Source organism: Gracilinanus agilis, chromosome 4 (assembly GCF_016433145.1).
Source record: "Gracilinanus agilis isolate LMUSP501 chromosome 4, AgileGrace, whole genome shotgun sequence".
NCBI lineage: Eukaryota > Metazoa > Chordata > Mammalia > Didelphimorphia > Didelphidae > Gracilinanus > Gracilinanus agilis.
Window position 1 is genome coordinate 149,854,348 of NC_058133.1, and position 22,940 is coordinate 149,877,287.

Consider the following 22,940-nt stretch of genomic DNA (forward strand, 5'->3'; position numbering starts at 1 on the left):
TAGGTTTGTATCCCAAAGAGATAAAAAAAATAGCAAAGGACATACTTGAACAAAAATATTTATAGCTGCTCTTTTTCTGGTGACAAAGAATTGGAAATTAAGAGAATGTCCATCAATTGGGGAATGGCTGAATGGTATATGATGGTGATGGAATACTATTGTGCTTTAAGGAATGATGAACAGGATGATTTCAGAAGGAGCTGGAAAGACCTACATGAACTGATGCAGAGTAAAATAAGCAGAACCAGGAGAACATTATACACAGTAACTGGAAATATCATGGGACAGTCAAATGTGAGACTTTGCTACTCTCAGCAATACAATGATCCAAGACAATTTTGAGGGACTTAAGAAAAAAGAATGCTATCCACCTCCAGAGAAAGAACTGTTAAGAGTAGAAATGCAGATGAAACATGACTTCTCACTTGTTTATTTGGGTGCATGTTTGGGGGTTTTGGTTTTATAATACTATTCACTTACAAAAACAAATAATATGGAAATGTTTTGCCAACTCCAGGAAGGGAAAGGAAAGGGAGGGAAACAATTTGGATCATATAACTGGAAAACTTAAGTGGAAATTAGTTATTAAAATTAAAAAAAATTTTAAGGGAAAAAAAGAAACTCGTACAGACTCCAGTCTATCTTTTAACTTCCAAATCACATTTTTTTGGAGAAGGCATTAGTTACTGTTCTCATTTGTTGGTTTTTTTAAACATGCTCTCTTCTTCACATGCTATACTTTGGAAACACACTTCTTGCATTGAAAACACAAGTCTGATGTTTTTGTGATAAGAAGTAACTAAGATTCAGATTTTAAAAAAATAACTAGCCAGAAATCCAAATCAGACAATCTTTTTTTAAAAGCTGCTTAGCACTTGAGTATGACTCGCGTTCACTTCTAGGAGCTATAACCCAAAGAAACTTGCTCCATGAAACATCATTTCAGTACAACACAGGGTTGCCTTCTGCGTGGATCTCCTCTACAAGCTTGCTATGAGTTTATCTAGTATGAGAAGATACAACTGAAGATTGTGCCACTAATAACAAAACAAGTCTGTATCTGATCTTTCCATCAAGGGACAAGGAAAAACATATGACTTTAACCTAAAATAGAGATGTTGTCATCCCACAAATGCATTCCCACCTCCATCCCTCTACCATCTTCATGAAGACTTTCTTGATCTCTCTGTCTGCTAGTGCCCTTCCTCCTAGTTCACAAATCTTCCTTGTATTTAACAACTTTTTTATTCATTATATTTACATTGCATATATTTTTACATGTGCTCATATCTTCCATTAGAATACGAACTCTTTGGGGCAGTTAGTGGTTCAGTGATAAAGATCTAGGCCTGAAGGCTTCAGACTGGCTTCAGGCACATCCTAGTTTTGTGACCCTGGGCAAGTCACTTAACCCCAATTGCCTACCCTTACCTTTCTTCTGCCTTGGAACCAATATTTAGTGTCAATTCTAAGGCAGAAGATAAAGGTTTAAAAAAAAAAAAAAAAGAAGAATGTAAGCTCCCTGAAAACAGGCATTACTCCTCTAAAAAGGAATTCTTTCATTTTTTTTAATTTAACAGGGAACCTGGAAGTCCTCTTACCATAGAGATGTGTAGGGATTAACCAGCCCACAGTGACAGGAAGTAGGAACCAGAGGTGTTCCCTGATGGGCCAGCATCAGTTGCTGACAGGGCTAACAGTTGTGGGGAAATGAATGGTTGCTGCTAGTGTGGGCTGGCGTCGAGTTGCTGGTATATAAAGGTGTGCCTGAGCTTTCTGAGAGGGCTTTTGACTTTAGCCCTGAAAGGATCTTTTGCCTCTGGACCTTGAGGGAGCAGGAGTCTATCTTGGAGGCAAGGGATGCCTGGCAGTTAAACACTGGCAGTTGAAGGAGGTCATGGGTGATGGCTGTTTATTTATTAATGTAGTTAGGTACTTAGTAAATAATTTATAGATAGAGTAGAGTAGGTCTGGTAGGCCAGGCAGAAGAACCTGTCCTGAGAAGACAGAGATAGATTTAGGAAATAGTTATTAGGAATTTTAGGTATATGATTAATAATTTCTTTCTCTCTTTCCCTCCTTTACTATATTCTTTTACTATCTTTATTTAAATTAAGCTAAATTGTTAATTGTTAAAAGCTCCTAGAAATTTTCTTTTCTCTGGCTTAAAGGGATAATATTAATTTACAGCTCTACTATATTCTCATTAAAACTTATATTATTAAAAGCTGCTCTCTTATTTTTGTCAAGACCCCTATTTTAATCCTTACACTCCATTCTTTTTACTTGTACCTCTAGTATACTACTGTATACTAGTATCTGAGATAGTATACTATCTCTAGTATACACTGAGAATCCTAGTAGGAACTTTACAAATATTTGTTGATTAGAAAATGGAGGCTTCCCAATCAATGGTGTCTCAAATGGGGGCCACTAATCCATACATAAGGATCCCTGCAGGCTGCATAATGATTCAGTTTTAAAATACAGTGTCATCTATATCTTATATTTTTATTTCTTTTAACTATTTCTCAATTACATTTTAATCTGGTTTAGGAATACAGGTCAAGGATCCCTTGATTGACACATCAGCTTTCAATGTTCATTTATAAGAAGTAGTGAATAAGGTAAATGTTTGTATCTTGTTGACATTAATTATCTATAATGTGCATAGTAGGAGGTAAAACAGCACAGTGGATATAAAGCTTAACTAAGAATCAGGAAAATCTGAGTCAAGTCCTACATGACATATACTAGCTGTATGGCCATGAGCAAGTCATATAATCTTTCAGTACCACCAGGCAACTCTCTAAGACTATTATAATTTTCAGAGCAAGTACACATCTGCATCGATGAAGGAATAAGCATTTGAAAGGAATAAGCTTTTATTAACCATTTCCTGTGCTTAAGTGACTTACAAATATTATTTCATCTGATCCTCACAACAGCTCTATGAGGTAGGTAATATTTTTATCCCCATTCTATAGCTGGGGGAAATGAGACAGTCAGAGGTTGAGTGAATTATGCAGGATCACACAGCTTATTTTTGTAAGGGAATTTCCTCATTGGGAGTTCTTTATACTACTAAAATCACTAGTACATTAAAAAAAATTGCATATTATTACACAATCTCACTTCTATGATAATAATGCTACAAAAACAACATAAAAAAGGCATATTTTATTTCTGAACTATTTGAAGTATCTGAAAATTTTCTGAAATAAAGTATTTTTAGATATACTAAAATTTACCTTACTGACTTTCCCCTAGTAGAATTTAGAAAATACCTCAGCATATAAGAGGAAGGGAGAGAACCCCCAGCATGCATGCACACATGTGCGTGCACACACACACACACACACACACACACACACACACACACACACCCTCTCCAGTGACTTCCTAGTACCCTGGGGATATAAAATCCTTCATAAGGCCTTCAAAGCCTTCATAACCTAGTCATCCTAGCTCCCCCACTTCCTCCCCTTCTATTCTTCCCATACCTTATTACCCAACATATACTCTTCAGTCCAAGGAAACTGACCTCCTGGCTGTTCCCTGGACAAGACACTGCATCTCTCAGGCCATCCCCCATGCTTAAAATGCTCTCCTTCTTCTGCTCCAACTATTGACCTGCCTGCTTTCTTTAAGTCTCAATTAAAATCCCACTTTCTACAGGAAGACTTCCCAATTCCTTTTAATTCCAGAGCCTTCCCACTATTAAAGAGCTATTTATTCTGAGTATAGTTTGCTTTGTATTAATTTCTTTTTATATTATCTCCTCCATCATTATAAAAGCTCCTTGAGGGCAAGGACTATCTTTTCCTCTTTTTGTATCCCCAAACCATAGCACAGTGCCTAAGCATAGTAGGTGCTTAATAAATGCTTACTGACTGAAATATAGCAATACTCACATATGTATATATATATACATACAGACAAAAGCTGACATATACATACATATGTTTAATGATCACAACTATGAGTAAACTGTCTACAGCATGGGTTCTTATTTTGACAATAGCATAAGGCTTGTTTCCTTTGAAATTATTTCTATTTTATGCATTTTAAAATATTATTCTGAGAAGAGGTCCATAAATAAAGGTTTAAAACTCCCACTATAGATTATTTGCTATTTGTCTATTGCTTTGTAAGCTATGCTAATATTTCTATGAATCATTCCCCCTATAACCTAACTACTTTTATACATTTTGTCATAGCAAAAAGATAATGTGCAGAGAAGTCAAATTTCCCACAGCAAGGCAGTAGATAGAATGCTGAACCTAGAGGCTGGAAAACATGAGATCAAGTAAAACCTCATCCTTTTTAGCTGGGTAATTCTAGACAGGTCACTTAAACTCTCTCAGTCTGTTCACTCATTTGTAAAATGTGGATAACAACAGCACAAACCTCATGGGGCTACTGTGACAAACAAATGAGATAATCCACATAAAGTGCTCTGCAAACCTTAGTGTACCATAATAAAATTCTTTATTAATAATTATTAGTAATTATAAATATTTAGGATCCTATGATGTTATGTTTCAGGCACTATAAATGTTAGGCAGTCCTCGTCTCCAAAAAGCTTACATTCTTACATTCACCTTTCAATAAATCCACTGTATCCTTATATTTTTTCCTTCGCTTATTCATTTTATAACTTTTTTTACTGAATATTCTAAAAGTCTAGTGAATAAACTAATTATTTAGCCTCTGCTTTTCCTCAAAAGGAAAAGGACCTTTTCAAAGGAATCATCTAGGAGGGAGCATTTAAAAAGCATTTGCTAAATTCCATTGGAGTCTATGTTCCCATTGTAAATGAGAACTAATGAAAAAGAATGTGTTCCTACCATCTTGCCCTTCTACATTCTGTCAAAGTACAAAGCCATTCCCTACAACCTACCCCCTTAATCCTAACAGATATCATTTTGTTGCTAAATTATCTTCATGAAGACAAAGGCTAAGAATTATCCTGTGTGCAAGGGACATTTATTCTTAGCTGAGCAGTAACAGAGCTCTTCTCTAAAAGAAACTTTCTGACTTTGAGAGCAATATTGTTTTTACTCTACGTGACTCTCTGAATTATGCCCAGAGATACAAAAACACATTCAATGATCCCAGAGTCCCTTCTACTCCTCTCAGTTAACCTCTAAAACATGCTATTTTTAAAAATAATAAAATATAAAATATATGAGGGCAGCTGGGTGGCTCAATGGATTGAGAGCCAGGCCTAGAGATGGGAAGTCCTAGGTTCAAATCTGGCCCCAGACACTTCCTAGCTGTGTGACCCTGGGCAAGTCACTTGACCCCCATTGTCTAGCCCTTACTACTCTTCTGTCTTAGAATGAATACACAGTAGTGATTCTAAGATGGAAGGTAAGGATTTTTAAAATACATACATATATATATATATACATGAATACATATCTAAGATTAGCCTGAGATAAATTTTATTATTTCTAGGAACTGGCTTTTATTCTCTAGGGGTTTCATGTAGGGAAAGATTTTGCTTTATTATATCCCTCAGGGTTTAGGATATAAGGCTCTGCATAATAAAGATACTCAATAACAGAATGAACACATAATACTTTGCATGACCCATTAATTCCATCTCTATAAAATCTCTCAAATCCATCCCTTCCTTTCTCTTCCCATGACAATTATCTGAAGGTAGGCCTTTACTTATTACTTTGTAACAGCTTTTCCCACTTTGACCTTCTCCTTGCTAGAATCTCTTCATACTACCACCAGGAAAATGTTCCTTGTGTACAGACCTGATCAGCCAGTCCATCCTCTGCTCAAAAACTTTTAGTGGCTCCCCACTGTCTCCCAAGGAAAGTTTAAACTCATTTGTCAAAGAGATTAAAGCGCCTCTGGGATCTGAGTTCACCTGCAACTTGATTTTTCATTCCTCTCCTCCCACCACTCTAATATGCAATCAAGGTAGACAACTCTCTGCCCCCTGAACACACACCACACACAGAGACCTCCATATCTTTATGCAGACTGTTCCCTCTGCTTGGAATGCCCTCCTCCTCCCTTTTGTCTATTAATTCCTGCACATCCTTAAAAGCCCAATTTAAATGACTCTTCCTACAGAAAGTCATCCCTGATCCCATAGTAACAACTTTCATATATAACTGTTAGAAGTCCCTAATGCTGGTATATAATACTATACATGTTGGCTATCTGTTGTGAAAGAGTCTTAATAGCCTATTAGACTAAGTAATGAAAAGATATTTCCTATGTCATACAATACCTTATGGATATTGCAAATGATATCAGGCCGAGTTATACTTAAGAGATCGTTGTTGCCTTTCAAAGGCTTGGCATGGTTTTTCAACTCCTGTCCTCTGAAGTCCTCTTCAGTCAGCGTATAGCGTTGGATCATGGTCCCCATACCTCCATCCAATACCATGATCCTCTGCTGCAAAATGGCTTCAATATCATACTTTGGGATTTTTTTTCCTGCTTAAAAAAAAAAAGATGAATAATTAAAATCAAAGAATTCATTTTCAAAAATAAAGTTATAGGGGGCAGCTGGGTAGCTCAGTGGACTGAGAGGCCTAGAGATGGGAGGTCCTAGGTTCAAATCTGGCCTCAGACACCTCCCAGCTGTGTGACCCTGGGCAAGTCACTTGACCCCTATTGCCCATCCTTACCACTCTTCCACCAAGGAGCCAATACATAGAAGTTAAGGGTTTAAAAAAAAAAAATAACAAAGTTATGCTCTCCCCCAAGTTCAGGAGGAAGCTGCTTTAAATAACTACCACAAAATCAAGTTCACAGATGGTATATACTAAGGCTACACTGAATTTAAGAAGATGAACAATAACATACTTTAGTAAAATGCCTTAGTAAAATGATAAAAATGTCTAACCACAATAAAACATTTTGAAGAATATGATAATCACTAGCCAGAGTCTTACATAATGCTCCAAGGTCACTGTAGCCTTCAAGGATATTACTGACGGAGAGTACACCACACACATTAGACTTAGAAACTCACTCTGTTCTGTGAATGTGAAATCTCCTGTCCCCCTCTATGATTATTTTAGTATTAGCTGTTTTCTTATTTAACCAAGATGTAAGCAATGTTAGCATATGTGAGTCTAGCAATAAGCAATGTGACTCTACTATGGTTAAGTAAATGTTAGGATGAATGTCAGCATAGGTCAAGCTAATGTCAGATATGATTCCTTTAGCATCATTATTGCCTAAAAATAGTTATCTGTTAACACCCATGGTGACATTCTGTTAAGTTTTTAGTACACTCTTTCTGCTGATTTAGCACTAGTTGGGACTGAATGTGACTTATGTGTCTGTTCTGGAGATGACTATTTTGGAGCTGACTGTTCTGGTATCACTGTCACCCATGGCACTTGGACTATCAATTTTTGGGGTATATAAGAAGGCCATCACAAGGCTAGAGGTCTTTGGTCTTGACCAGAATCCAGCTTTATTGTGAGGCCAGCCCTCTCTCAATAAACCTATTTCTTTTTGGCTTAGAGACTTTGTTTTAGCTTTTAGCATCTCTGCTAATAAATTTTCTCCACATTTTTGGAGCCCAACTTGGGGCGGGCAGACATTCTGACCTTTGGGGGTCTTCTCTCCAAGAAGGGTTTTTGGGTTTTTTTGGTACATATATCGGGGCTATTTGCCTCCAGTCCCTTCTTGAAGGGAAGATCAATGAACAAAGAGTCTTTGCCCACCCAGATCTACTCCACGCTGGTAATTTCAAAACTTCGCAGTTTGATATCTACTCATATCTTTCTTCTTTTTTTTTTTTTTAAATTTTCTGCCTTTAATTAACAAAATAAATTTGAAATATGCCATAGTTCCTAAAGTTTCATTTTAAAGAATAAACTTAGAATATGCCAAAATAAGTTTCTTCTGCTTTTTATACTACCTACTATTATGCAACTGCTGGGTATGGTGATGTAAAGAACCTCATAAATTACAAAATTATTAACCACAGTAATAACTAGTGCAGGCATTTAACATTCTTTACTTGTTTAACTATACTAGAGAGGAAGTCCACAGGTTTGTTACATATATGTAACAGTACTGAGTCTACCGTTTAACTCACAGAGGTGGTTCCTGGCTTTGTGCCTTGCCAGATAAGGATCTTCCTCTCATAGAGGTATAGGGTCTGGACAGTGTACCTACTCTCTCCCAGAATGGTCCTCTACTTCTCTGGGTTAATTCTAAATTACACCTCTAAAAACAGAGGTATGTCTCTTAAAAATGGGGACTAGGCTTAGTAGGAGAGAAATTCCAAGAGACTTTCCATTGGAAAAATTTTTTATTGCATGGGACAACAAAAGAGTTATCAGTAGGCAAGGGAATGGACAGGAATAAAGCTACTGACTATTGTTTTAATTGGTGTTAAGACTGTTAGGAACTTTTGGCCTAAATTTGGGACCTTTAATTTTTATACTATAGACAAATTGGAAGCCTTTCTAGAAAACAGGAAAAATAAGAGCAGTTAGAATATTTGGGCTGCTGGAAAGAATTGGCAACTAAAGAAAGTTAAGTAGAAAAGAAATGAGTTCTACCAATATTGCCTGCTTCTTTGGTTCCACCTTCCTATTTTGAACCTAAAGGAGAATTAGATAAAGAGAAGAATGAGGAGAAAAAAATCTTTCCTAACCTCTGCTTTCCCTTTACTAAACAAAACTCAGTTAAATGCACAAGATTAGCTGGGTGGTTCAGTGGATTAAGAGCCAGGCCTAGAGACAGGAGGTCCTAGGTTCAAATCTGGCCTCAGACACTTCCTACACTGGTTCCTGATCTAAGGCAACCCTTCAATCAAGTCAACATCAGTCAAGATGGGTATCCAGCACAGATGAAGGCTAGATGAGAACCCAGAGAACATCAAGACATCAGGACAACTTCAGGACCAGCTCAAGGACAACACAAGAGACACTGCACAAAGACTAAACAACAACCCGAACTACTGCAACACCTATGTGACTTGGACAACTTCACCAGAAGAAACACAACGACAACAAGATTTAGGTTTGAATGGTACAAGGATCACACGTTCAGTCACAAACCAAAGACAAAGTTAGCACATGCCCACATTAGAATGTATGCATCAGAACATTAGCTGATGGACAGAGGGATTCTAAAGAAGATGGTGAGTCTGAACCAAGCAGAACATGCTAGGTCATAGGTCCAACACATAGACACATTAAAATCACATCACATGTACATAGTGTAAATAGATGTAAATAAGTTTGAATACAAAGTACAGTGGCCACGTTAAACAAGAGAACTTATGTCCCTTGATAGGTCAAACAGTATTTACACTCTTTAATTAAGACATCACATACAAACCCTTGTATATATGTATCATATTGCTATTAACCCATAATAAATGAACGGCTTACTAACCGATAGGGAAAGTTCATCTTAGTTAGCACAAGGACAGTGCAATATAGTTATGAATGTTTGAATAGAAAAATCCATAAGGAATCTAGAGATGTTACTAATAAGCTAATATACCAATGTAAATTAAGAACTTACTCACACATTACTTTTTCCTAACAGAATAGGGATTAGAAATTAAAAGGATTAGAAACATGTTATAAATGTTTACTTAAAGTTCAGTACTAGAAAATAATAAGATAGTTTGTTGCAGAAATGCATTTGTTTAGAATAAGTAAGAACAAGTTACATAGATAGATATTGTTATATTTTGCTACAGTTTATTGTTTTTTATGCACTCATGTTCAACTTATGTAACACTTGTATTCAAACCCCACACTTTCCCCGGGTAAATTCTTTCTCATCCTTCGTCCTTAGCATAGGAAAGTATAGATAGCTTTAGGACAATAAGTATAGATAGAATTTATTATTTTGTGATTGTAGACAGAGAGATAGGAATATGCATTAGTTTAGCATAGTGTAAGAATCCATCAACAATATGATCAACAAGAAAATTTGCAGGTTGAAATTTTCACTAGTATAACATCAAAATGTCCTGAATATATGACTTTTAATCAACATGTTTTTTTTATAAAGGTTGGATAGGGAGGTCATCCTCTAGCAGATTTTTTTCCATGAGTCTTTCCAAATTATTTTTATAAATTGATTTTCTAAATTTGTCATAAATTGAACATTTCAAATATTGTTTAGTTATCATGAACAAATTAATAAGAGGAAGGAAGCTCTTCTTGAAGTCAAAACTTAAAGCTGAAATTTGTTTGGGTACACATGTAAATAATCTGGAATACAATTAAAAATAAAGACTAGAGGGACTAAGCAAGTAGAAGGTAAGAGAAGTGTTTAATCAGAATTCAGAATTAGTTTGAAAGTTGTTTTTTTAAGCAAGTGAGATGAGGAAGAGACAAAGTCTGAAAGCTAGAGTGCCAAGAGGAAGTTTGAATGTAAAGGAAAATTTGTTAAGTATGTTTGATTTGGTTATTGCACTTGGGACTATCCATATTTTGGTTTAAGTTTTATGACACAACAACATATCCCTAAGAGAAGGGATGATAAAGAAATTTTAGAAAATATTTTAGAAATAAGAGAAATAACTGAAAACTCAATTTTAAATGTAAAAATTAAAAAGCCTGAGATCCTAATCAATCTTAATAAATATTTTTCTCCAGTTTTAAACAAAGTAGAATACAATAATTCTCCATTGGGGGATTGGGGAGAGGGCAGATAGGTGGCTCAGTGGATTGAGAGCCAGGCCCAGAGATGGGAGATCCTGGGTTCAAATCTGACCTCAGACACTTCCTAGCTGTGTGACCCTGGGCAAGTCACAACCTCCCATTGCCTAGCCCTTACCATTCTTCTGCCTTGGAACCAATACACAGTATTGATTCCAACACAGAAGGTAAGGGTTTAAAAATAATAATAGTTTTCTATTTTTCCACCAGTTGAAACAGAACTGTTTAAAAAATCCTAGCAACAGTATGACAGTTCATAATATAGTACCCACAAATTTGGTTGAATTCTTTACTTACTATATAATTAACAAGAAACCTATTAACTCTACTCTAAGTTCCTCAAACAAAAACTTATATTAATTTTAAGTCCAGGATTCCTCCTCTGCGTGTTTTGTATCTATTGCCAAATTTCACTTTGTGTGTGACTCCACATAGGACTTCTCACACAACTATTAACTTGGGCTCCAACATTTACTATAACCTAACCATGTGAGCAAAGGTTCATCCTGAAGTTTGTACAGAAAAAATGGCTTTCAGGGGGAATCTCAAAGGTTTGGTTATAGGTTCATGTATTCACTGTAACCAGACTTTTGAGATCCCTCCTAAAAGCAATTTGACTTCTTTCATCTGTGCTGTTACCAAAAATCTTATTTAAAAAAATCATTCTATTATTGCTTTGCTACTGTAACATACAATATGGCAACGCCTATTCCAGCATTTGGCACTTGTGGAATAGCTTATGATCTCAATTGTGACCATAAAAATCATATAAAGGGTTTGGATGGTGTCAGAATTTGAACACTTATTCCTAACCTAGGGTAGATTTCTCATATAAACTTGAGGGATTGGCTTAGAATATAGCAGCTATTATTGTCGTACATCTAGTGCTCTGGACAACATAGCTCCTATGGTTACGGCAAATAAGCCTGTGATATACTTGAGATACCATCAGTGATATTGGATAATTATTATACATATAGCACAACACACTCATGTAAGTGAAGATACATCTGGGTGAGATCCATTCTCTTAGATAGCCTCATGGTAGTGGCTTATTACAATTCATTCTTAAATAGGTCCTAATCATTCTTGGAATTCTTTTTCTTATAATTTTAAACGGCTGTACTGATCAATTTTCTAAATATCAATCTGCTTCTAAATATATGATATAGATTTTCTTTAGAGGTATCTTCTAGGCACAAACTCTTCCAAGATACTATAGTCTCATCTACTTTGTCTGTAAGATGCTTGGTCCTTCTTAGGAAGCTAATTTAAGTCCATGCGTGAATGAACCCTCACTTCAGCTAGGGACAAGCACCACTACAAACAAGTGGACGGGAAGGCAAAATCAGAGAAGGAGCAAGGATGGAAAAGGGTGAATTGAGGGAGGCATTAGTTGGAAACAAAACAACTTTTGACAGAGAAAGGCTGAAGGAGAGAGAGAAAAGGGTAAATGAGGAAAATAAGATGGAGGGAAACACAATTAGTTATCATTACCATGAATGTAAATGGGATAACTCATCCATAAAATAGGAAAGGATAGGAGAGTAGATTAAAAACCAGAATCACACAACATGATTTCTAAAAGAAACACATTTAAAGCAAGAAAACATGCACAGATTAAAAGGGGCTATTGTAAAAAAGAGCTGGAGATCTCAGGCAAAGCAAAAGTAGAACCAGATCTAATCAAATGAGATAAGGAAGGAAGTAACATTTTGATAAAAGGCATCACAGACAATGCTAGATAGTTGTTAAAAAAAAAAAAACCCTAACTTTCCATCTTAGAATCAATAGTTTATCATATATAAACAATATCAATACTAAACACATATGCACCAAATGGCATAGCATTCAAAGTCATAAAGTTACACAAATTACAAGAGGAAATAGATTATAAAATGATATTAGTAGGGGACCTTAATCTACCACCCCTCTCAAAAGAAGATAAATCCAGCAACAACAAAAAAAAGAAATAAAGAAGTTAAGGAGGTAAAAGAACTTTAGAAAAGTTTGATATGATAGACTTCTGGAGAAAAGTGAATGAAAATAGAAAGAAATAAGCCTTTTTCCTCAACAGTACACTGTACCTTTCACAAAAACTGACCATATAAGGCATAAATCTACAAAACTGAATGTAGAGGGGGCAGCTGGGTAGCTCAGTGGATTGAGAGCCAGGCCTAGAGACAGGAGGTCCTAGGTTCAAATTCGGCCTCAGACACTTCCCCAGCTGTGTGACCCTGGGCAAGTGACTTGACCCCCATTGCCTACCCTTACCAATCTTCCACCTATAAGTCAATACACAGAAGTTAAGGGTTTAAAAAATTTAAAAATAAATAAAAAAAAAACTGAATGTAGAAAAGCAGAAATATTGAATGCATCTTTTTCAGACCATAAAGCAATAAAAATTACATTCATAAAGGGTAGCAGAAAGACTAAAAGTTAACTGAAATTAAATAATCTTAACCTAAAGAATGAATGAATCAAAAAAACAAATCACAGAAACAACCAACAATTTGATTTTTTAAAATGGCAATAAGATGATATACCAAAATTTATGGAATATAACCAAAGATGTCCTTAGGAAGAAATTTATATCTCTAAATGCTTAGATCAATAAAATAGAGAAAGAACAGATGAATAAATTGAGCATACAACTAAAAAAATAAAGAACAAATTTCAAATCTCCTATTAAAAATTAAATTGGACATCCTGAAAAATCAAAGGAGTAATTAATCAAAATGAAAGTAGGAAAACCATTGCACCAATAATAAGGTAAGGTGCTATATTTATGAAAAAAATTAATTAGATAAACCATTGGTAAATTTGATTTAAACAAAGGAAAGAAGAAAATGAAAATTAACAGTATCAAAAATAAAAAGTAAAATCACAACCAATGAAGAAGAAATTAAAGCAATTATTAGAAGTTATTTTGCTAAACTATATGGTAGCAAATTTGACAATCTAAGTGAAAGAGATGAATATTTACAAACCTATACCTTACCCAGATTAACAAAAGAGGAAATAGAATATTTAATCCCATTACAGAAAAAGAAATTGAACCATCAAAGAATTCCCTAAAAAAAAGCCCCAGGACCAGATGGATTCACAAGTGAATTCTACTGAATATTCAAAGAAAAATTACCTCCAAAATTAAATAAACTCTTTGGAAAAATAGGGGAAGAAGGAATCCTTCCAAATTCCTGTTATGACACAAGTATAGTACTGCTACCTAAGCCAGGAAGAACTAAAAATAGAGAAAGGAAACTATAGACCAATCTCCCTAATGAACACTGATGCAAACATTTTTAATAAACCACTCACAAAATTATAATATTATATTACAAAGATCATACACCATGACCAAGTGGATTTTATATCAGGAATGCAAGAAAAGTTCACTATAAGGAAAACTATCAGAATAATTGACCATTATTAATACATTATTAATAACAAAACCAACAGAAACCATATTATTATCTCAAAAGATACAGAATAAGCTTTTGAGAAAACATAATATCCATTCCTTATAAAAAAAACATTTATAATAATTAAAATTAAATTATGAGGCTGCTAGTAGCTTTAGTAGCTGATAGTAAAGAGAAGGAAATGTAGGAAAGATGTAGAAAGTTGATTAGCTTACTACCCTATTTGCCATTTGATGGCCTGAAGCTCACCACAGACAGAGGTTCCTTCAGGTTCCAAGCTCCAGCCAGAGAAGAGAGTGAGAACACAAGAGAGTGGGCAGAGCTTTGGTCTTGCCTTATAAGCAGTTTTCTCCACCCACTAGCTCTCCCACATCACATCTCAGTAACCAATCATAGTCCCTTAATTTGCAGGAGGGCAGTGCCCATGGTATCAGTTTCCCATCTTGCTGGTTTCCTTTCTCTGAGGGTTAGTCTATACGTGCACATCTCAATGGTAAATGACCTCCAAGTCACTAATTGATGATGTCAAACAAAGCAACATAATGAGGAGGGAAATTCCCTTTCCACAATTCCTCCCTGTGATTCTACTGGGAGCATGTTGAAATCTCCCCAATTGAGGGTTTGGGGAGATTAACATGACTAGTCTCTCCAATGAATCATTTCAAATAATCAGCTTATACCTCTAAAGATTCTCTTACTAGAGGTATATAGAAATTTGCACTTTACCTAGAGGGAATTACAATAATTGAGATAAGAGGGAAAGAAAACAAAAAAATGATTGATAGATGCATTAATAAAATGCTAATTAGGGGGCATTCTCCTTTGGCATAAGAGTTTACATTCAGAATAAATATTTTCAAACCCCTGCAGTTCAATTCATTATATCCCAAAGTTCATTCTGGATCTTTTGATGCAGTGTGTGGTTGCTACCAGCTTCCTCATGGTACCTTCTTCAAAAGACCAGCTTTCTTGATTCAGGGTATTGGAGAGTTTCTTTTCCTGAAATTTCTCCAAAACATTTCAAACCTTGGATTTTAGGATAATTATACAATCCTCCCTGAGGATCTTGCCTTATAAGCAGTTTTCTCCACCTACTAACTCTCCCGCGTCACATCTCAAAAGCCAACCATAGTTCTTTAATTTGTCTGGTACTCCCTGGTGAGGGGAGAAAGGAAGTGTAGTGCCTATGGAATCAGTTTCCCATCTCATTGGTTTCAACTTCCTTTCTCTGAAGGTTAGTCTATACCAGTACATCTCAATGGTAAAAGACCTCCAGGTCACTGACTGATGATGTCAAACAAAGAGACGTAATGGGGAGGAAAATTCCCTTCCCACACATCACAGGAGACAGGTAAGTGACTTGGTGGATTGAGTGTCAGGCCTAGAGTCAGGAGGACCTGGGTTCAAATTTGACTTTAGACACTTTCTATCTGTGTGCTTCTGGACAAGTCTCTTAACTCCCATTGCTTAGCCCTTAACACTCTTCTGCCTTAGAACCAATTTACAGTACTGATTGATGGAAAGTTGTTTTTTGTTTTTTTTTAAACAACTATCTAGCCATGGCTAAGAAATAGAAAAGTAAATCAGTGGAACAAAAAAAGCAGACAAAAATGTCATAAAAGACTAAAGAGTAACCTTATGTTTGACAAAGGTAAATTTTGAAGTTTTTGGAATAAGAACTCACTATATGGTAAAAGTTGCTGAGAAAAACAGAAAGCAGTTTGACAGAAACTAGATATAGAACAATATCTTAACCATTTACCAAGACAGGATAAAAATGGATGCATTACCTCAGTATAAAAGGAGATATTACAAATTAGAAGAACAGGAAGCATATTACCTACCAGATTAATGGATAGGAAAATTAATACAAATATCATTGTGAAATGTAAAGTGGATAATTTTGAATTCAGTAAATTAAAAGATATTTGTACAAAAAAGTAATGTAACCAACTTTAGAAGGAAAGGATTAAGTTTGTGTAAGAATATAAATTTAGTTTTTGACTAAATATGAGAATTCTAAAGTAATATTGTGGTCACTGATTTAAAGATACTAAAGTCAAAAATGACTTTAGTAGCTTTATTTACAAAGAGGTAGAATGGGTAAAAATGGGAAAAAAAAGTAGCTAAAGAGACAGATTTTAACAAGTCTACCAGCCCTTCTCTGGTGAAGTGAGGCTCAGCCCCCCAGGGGCTTCCCCAGGTCCGGTGGTGTCTTCAGCTAGAGTTCCACCATTGCAGCCTCCTCCAAAGCCAAGGCAGGAATCTCCAGAGCCAATCTCTCCAGAAGCCAAGAAAGGAAGGCCAGCTACTCATGCCCCCAAGACAAACTCCAAAGTTGAAGAACAAAAGCCAAGTCCTCTAAAACCGTCCAAAGGAGAAGATCCAGGAGCAGTCCTCCAAGAAAAAGTCCAAGAGCCAAGATCCAAAGTCAAGGTGAAGGTCCCCAGACATGAAGTTCAGGGTTTTTTATATTTCTTTTTCCACATCACTTCCTATTTCTTCCTCCACTTTATGGGAACCAATTGCAATTTTTCAATTTGCCTAGCACTGCCCAGTGGCAGGGCAGTGGCCTCTGGAGTTGTCACCCACTTTAGCAAGTGACTTTGGAACTTAGTGTTAAGTAGGGGTGTTCACGTTTTTTGATTGGTTAATTTAAAAACTGCTGACTGATGGACAAAGAAAGTTTGATTCACTCTTCACATTTGGAAAAAAAATTTTATAGACAGTCTCTCAGATAAGAGGTCTCATATCTAAAATGTATAGAGAACTTTGTCAAATATACAAGAATATGAACCATTCCCCAAATGACAAATGGTCAAAAGATATGAACAAAGAATATCTGGATTAAGAAATCAAAGCTAGATATAACTATGTGAAAAACTGCTATGAATCATTATTAATTAGAGAAATGCAATCAAAACAACTGAACTATCATCTCACATCTAGTCAGATTCGCTAAAACAATAAACAGGCAAAATGACAAATGTCAGAGGGGATGTGAAAAAATAAGGGCATTGTTAAAGAAAATTTAAAACTCTCTTTGTTTATTACGAGTTAATCAATCATGAATTTGAAGTACTCCTTTCACACTTACTTAGAAAGCCTTACTTAGAGCCTTTTACTAGAAAAAGTTCACACCACTCAAAACTACAAACACTGCCCAGTGCTAAGCAAACTGGGAGGCTGTGATTGGCTCCTGTGAAGTAGGAGAAAGATAGGAAGTGATGTGAAGAAACTGCTTATAAAAAGCCAGCCCAAGGACTCCAGGGGAAGCATTTTTAGGAGGAATTCAGCTGAGGAGACTTTGTGATTCATTCTGCAAGGCATTTTACAAAGATACATTCATCAGATATATTCGTTGGGCTGAAGACCTTGTTGAAGAGGTTACTGGACTTTGTTATGAAGAAAATTAAGAGTATAGACACTTAGTGAAATAAGCGCCCAAGCTGTCAGATAAGACCTAAAGATTCCAATGATAGAATAGTGGCAAGGAAGGAAGTCTTTCCTGAGGACTCTGTTATGGAGGGAACAGAGTGAGGCTCTTAACTGTCTCTATCAAGGAGTCATCCTTTCTACCAGGAAATGCAAGTGTGAGCACTGATCACAGATCTGAAAGGTGGACTTCCGGACTAGATTAGCTCACTGCCTCCATTCTCCCTTTGTATTAATTTTGCTGAGGACCTGTGCTGGATCATCACTGGAACAGAAGTGAACTCAAGTTGTGAGACATCCATTTACCTTCGAGCCTTTTAGGCTAATCCAGGCAGCCTGGGTTAGAAGAGTGTAGATTCTGACCCAGCTCCCAGTCCCTGAGTTTTGTCCTTAGATACCTAGGTTAGGGTGACCTCTCCCTACATTACTTACCCTTTAAATTCATTATTAAATAGTGGTTTTTAACTTCCTGTTGTTTCTTTTCCATAGTAAGTAGGTATTCCTGGCTGATGTAGTCTGAGAGTCAGTTGGATCCCAACTGCCACTCACTCAAACTGTAACAGCCCATTTATATTTGTCTAAGGTAGTTAACCCTCTTTACCCTTCATTCCTCCTTCATCCCTTTCTCCCCCTAGAAATTTATTTACCCACTTCAACTTCCACATTGAGATCGGAACTTTGTCGGGGAGCGATCTGAATTTCTTCAGATAGGAGACATAGGGTGGTAAGTTAGGAAATATTTTCTATTTCCCTCATACATTTCCCTCCTTTTACTATATTTATATTAAATTAAATTATGAAAAGCTCCTAACAGTCTACTGACTCATAGTTTAACTTTAACTTTTATAAAAGGCAACCACAACAATTCTTTTTTTTAACCCTCGTTATTTTTGTCAAACCAAATTATTAACTATTACATTTGGCAACCAATTTTTAATTATTAAATATCAATATATAGTTGGTATAGCTGAACTTGATCCAACCATTTTGGAAAACAACCTGGAATTATCTGACTCAGTAACACCACTATTGGGTTTATTTCCTAAGGCAGTGATAGGCAAACTTTTTAAAAAAGGGACCAAAGGAAAGGAAATCCTCATCTGTCAGTCTGTTTCTAAGACAATTCTTTTGAAGTTTCATTGTATTGTATCCTACTCATTGTATTCGTCAGATTAGGAATAACGTCACACAGTGGGATAGAACATTTTGGGGGGGCCACATCCGGCCCTCGGGCCGTAGTTTGCCCAACACTGTCCTAAGGTGATTAAGGAAAAAGGAAAAGAACTATGTTTTAAAATGTTTATTGCAGCTCTTTTTGTGAAGGCAAAGAACTGGAAACTGAAGGGATGTCCATCAATTGAGGAAAAGCTAAACAAGTTGTGGTTATGACTGTAATGGAATACTATTGTGTCATAAAAAATGACAAACAAGATGATCATAAAAACAAGCAAAGACTTATATAAAGTAATACAAAGTCAGCAGGATATTGTACACTAATAAAAAAAAATGTATGATGATCAACTGTGAATGACATAACTATTATCAACAAGGCAAGCATCCAGGACACGATCCAGGGACTCGTGATGAAAAAAGGATATCCACTGCCATACAATAAACATATAAAATAGGAATGCAGACTGAAACATAACAATCTTCCCTTTATTTCCTCCATGAATTTTTTTCTAGAGTAAGCATGATAATATATGTTCAAACTATATCATATTACCTGACTTCTTGAGGAGGGGTGGACAGGAGGGAAAAAAACGAAATAATTTTTGGACATAGGTAAAGTCCAAATGTCCCTTAGTAAACATATTTATTAAAATTTATATCACATTTATTATAATTTTGTACATGTTTATAATATGTCATATGTATTATATTGTTATATATTATGCTGTTATATATATATATAAACGGTAACAAAAAAGAAAAACAGATTTAACCTATGTGATAGCTCAAAACATACATTATATGTAAACATTTCCTATAGTTTAAAGTTTTCATTCCTGAAGTTATTTTGGGTTTAATCATTGTACACTTTATACCCTTCTCAAGAAAATAAGTTCCTTGGGAGCAAAGACTGTTTTTCATTTTTTTCTTTGTTTACCTAATAATTGTCTTTGCTGTAACACAAATTTTATGTATTTGCATAATATTCCTCCAAAGCTATTTAGAAAATATTTAATTAACTACTAGAGTTAAGAAGCAGAAAAGGACAAATTAAGATCAAAATGTAAGAAATAACAAATCAGGCTCCTAAAAACTGGTAACAAAATACACCTCTGTTCCTTAGGCAGAGTTGATTAACTAGAGGTACAGAACGGACATATACTCTAATACAAGGCCAATGTGTAGATTTATTTTGACACAATGGGAAGAATGGCAAACTTATAGCAAATGTGCCAAAGCGGGCACAGAGAGAGTTCTCTGTGGGGACATGCACCATCACCTGTCAGAAGTAGTTACCAGAAAGGCAGAGGGACTCAGGTGGAGGTGTTCTCCTCCCCATCTCCACCACACCTACCTGCCCCTCTGCCCAGCAGTCCAATGAAAGCGCTTACTCCCTCCTCTGAGCAGGGGGCTCAGGCCACTCCCCTCTCTTTCTCCCTCCCCTCTTTGGGGTAAAGGGGGGGGGGGAGAAGGGGCTGGGGCTGGGGAGAGGCACGGCATGCAGTCTCTATAAGGTTCACCTGCACAGTCCCAGGCTAACAATCATACAATCCTTTTATTTTATTTTAACCACAGGGAAATTGAAGTCCAAGATGTACATAACCTGTCTAATTCACAAGGGCAATATAAGTAGCAGAACCCAAATGTGAACACAGTTCTTCCTACTCCATATATCCAGGTCTCTTTCCACTTATTATAGCATCAGCTCCATGGTATCTTGCCCATGAGTCTATATTCAAAAGGATAATTACAATTCCTTTACAAGACAATACTATACTTTTTTCCATTGGCAATGCTTTAATACTCAGAAAAGTTTACTGTTATCTTAAAACTTGGAGAGATGTCCTCAAATATTTACTCCTTCACACTGCTCATTTAAAAAAAAAAAAGCTTTTTTCTCAAAGCTGTTAATAAGGCTCATCATTACAGCACTCCCTATGGGCTTTACTAGTTACATTTCCCATAGGAGATGCCTGCTTATCCCATCTTTTATTGTGTCTCTAAAACAAAACAGTCCACTCCAGCAACCCAAATCACAACTGGTTATTTAATTGATTCGCCACCCATGGAAATGTCAAAAAACTCTGAAAATCAAAACAATTTACAACCATGGTTCTCTACCAACATTAATTATCACCTTAAGGAACTCTGCCAGTCTGTTAATAAATTAAGCACTTACTATGTGCTAAGCATTTGGGGACATTAAAAAAAAAGCATAAGGTAGTCCTGATCTAAGGAGGGAGATATATAAACAACAATATACAAACAAACATGATAGCAATAGGATAAACTGGAAATAATTAAAAGAGGGAAGGCATTAGAATTGAGAGATCAAAAAGGCCTTCCTGTAAAAGGTGAGATTAAGAGAAGAGAGCATTCCAAGCAGGGCTAGAAAGGATAGTGGGTGAAAATGCCTAGAGTATGGGTAATGGGAGTTTCTTGTTCTGAACAGCAAGGAAGCCAGTATCACTATCACACAGTACATGGAGGGGTATAAGAAGAATGTTAAGATGGAGGGGGGTAGGAAGCAATTATGAGGGGCTTTAAATCCCAGTGAGATTTTACATGCAATCCTGGAGAGAAAGGGGAGTTTATTAAGAGTTTATTAATCAAATTATTTATTGATATTATTATTATGATCAGATTTGGGCTTTGGGAAGATCACATTGATAGCTGAGTGAAGCAAAGTGGATGTGAACAAGAAAAGACATGGAAGTGAGGTCAGCCAGCAGGAATGAGATGATGAGGGCTTGCACCATCATCTTATAATAAAGTATGATTTCCTTTTTTTTTTTTTAAACCCTTACCTTCCATCTTTGAATCAATACTACATATTGGTTCCAAGGCAGAAGAGTGGTAAGGGATAGGCAATGGGGGTTAAGTGACTTGCCCAGGGTCACACAGCTAGGCAGTGTCTGAAGCCAGATTTGAACTTAGGACCTCCTATCTCTAGGCCTGGCTCTCAATCCACTGAGCCACCCAGCTGCCCCCAAGTATGATTTCCATTTGTAAAAGCTAGGTGGCCTCTGTTTTAACAGCTTATACTTATTTAAATGTTCAGTGATCTGAAAATTCTACCTATTTCCCTACATTCAGTACAACAAACATTTCAGGATTACTTAAGGGTTAAAAGTGGTGCTAAGTGTAGGGGATGATGCAAAGGTAAAAATGATACTGTCCTCTGTCTTGAAGAGGTTCTTATCCTCATTTTAAAATAGAGGGATGCTAAATGACCTAGGTGAAAAACAGCCATTCCTGGAGTCAGGAAAATCGGAGTTCAAATCTGGCTCCAGACGCATCCTAACTGGGCAAGTCATTTAACCATGCTTTTCTGTTTCCTCAATGGTCTTTGCCAAGAAAACTCTAAATAGAGTCAGGGAAAAATCTGACATGACTGAAACCACTGAACAACAACAAATTATATAGCCTGAGACAAGGTGGGCATTACAGGACTTGGAGTGAGCAAAACAGATTTAAATCCTACCTCTAATACTTATTAGCTATGTGTGGGTCATAGGCTCTACTTTTCTCATCTGAAGAACAGGGATAAAAAAATGCCTTCAATAGATCCCTCTCAGGGTTTTTGTGAGGCCCAAAGAAGACCATAAGGAAAGCATTCTGCAAACTTGAAGGCACCATATAAATGTCAGTTATTTTTACTGTTCAGAATTCCTATGGAACCCTCTAGAAACTTTAGGTATATAAGTCAACTTGGTACTCCTTCATACCTTTGGCCCTGAGGTCATTTCTAACATAGGTTACACATTCTGGTTAATGTTTTCACAAGGGCGCTCTTCATGTCTTCCCTCCCAAAGCCTCAGAAGTTGTTGCTATGAAGTACCAGTGATTTAGAGGATCGCAGATTCAAGAATGAGCAGAGACCCTCAGAGGCCATTTGGTCTAACTCCTTCATTATAGAGGAAGCTAGGTGGTACAGTGGAACCTGGAGTCCTCAGATACTTCCTAGCTGTGTAACCCTGGGCAAGTCACTTAACCTGTTTGTCTCAGTTTCCTCACCAGTAAAAAGGGTATAGATAATAATAGCACCCACCTCCCAGGATTGTTGTGAGGATCAGCTGAGATAATGATTGTAAAATGATTAGCAGAAAGCCTGGCACACAGTAGGTGCTATAAAAAAATGTTAGCTATTATTATTATTATAATGAAAGAAAGAGAAAGAAAGAAAGAGAGAGAGAGAGAGAGAGAGAGAGAGAGAGAGAGAGAG

General features: G+C 36.3%; 1 protein-coding gene across 1 annotated transcript in view; it reads right to left on the bottom strand.

Annotated features, from left to right (window-relative positions):
• The window catches only part of MTR (5-methyltetrahydrofolate-homocysteine methyltransferase), a 169,293-nt gene that overhangs the window by 137,760 nt on the left and 8,593 nt on the right, over nucleotides 1-22,940 (bottom strand). The window contains exon 2 of the mRNA XM_044676319.1: nucleotides 6,260-6,468. Coding sequence (XP_044532254.1) covers nucleotides 6,260-6,468 — 209 coding nt within the window. The remainder of the gene's footprint in view (nucleotides 1-6,259; nucleotides 6,469-22,940) is intronic.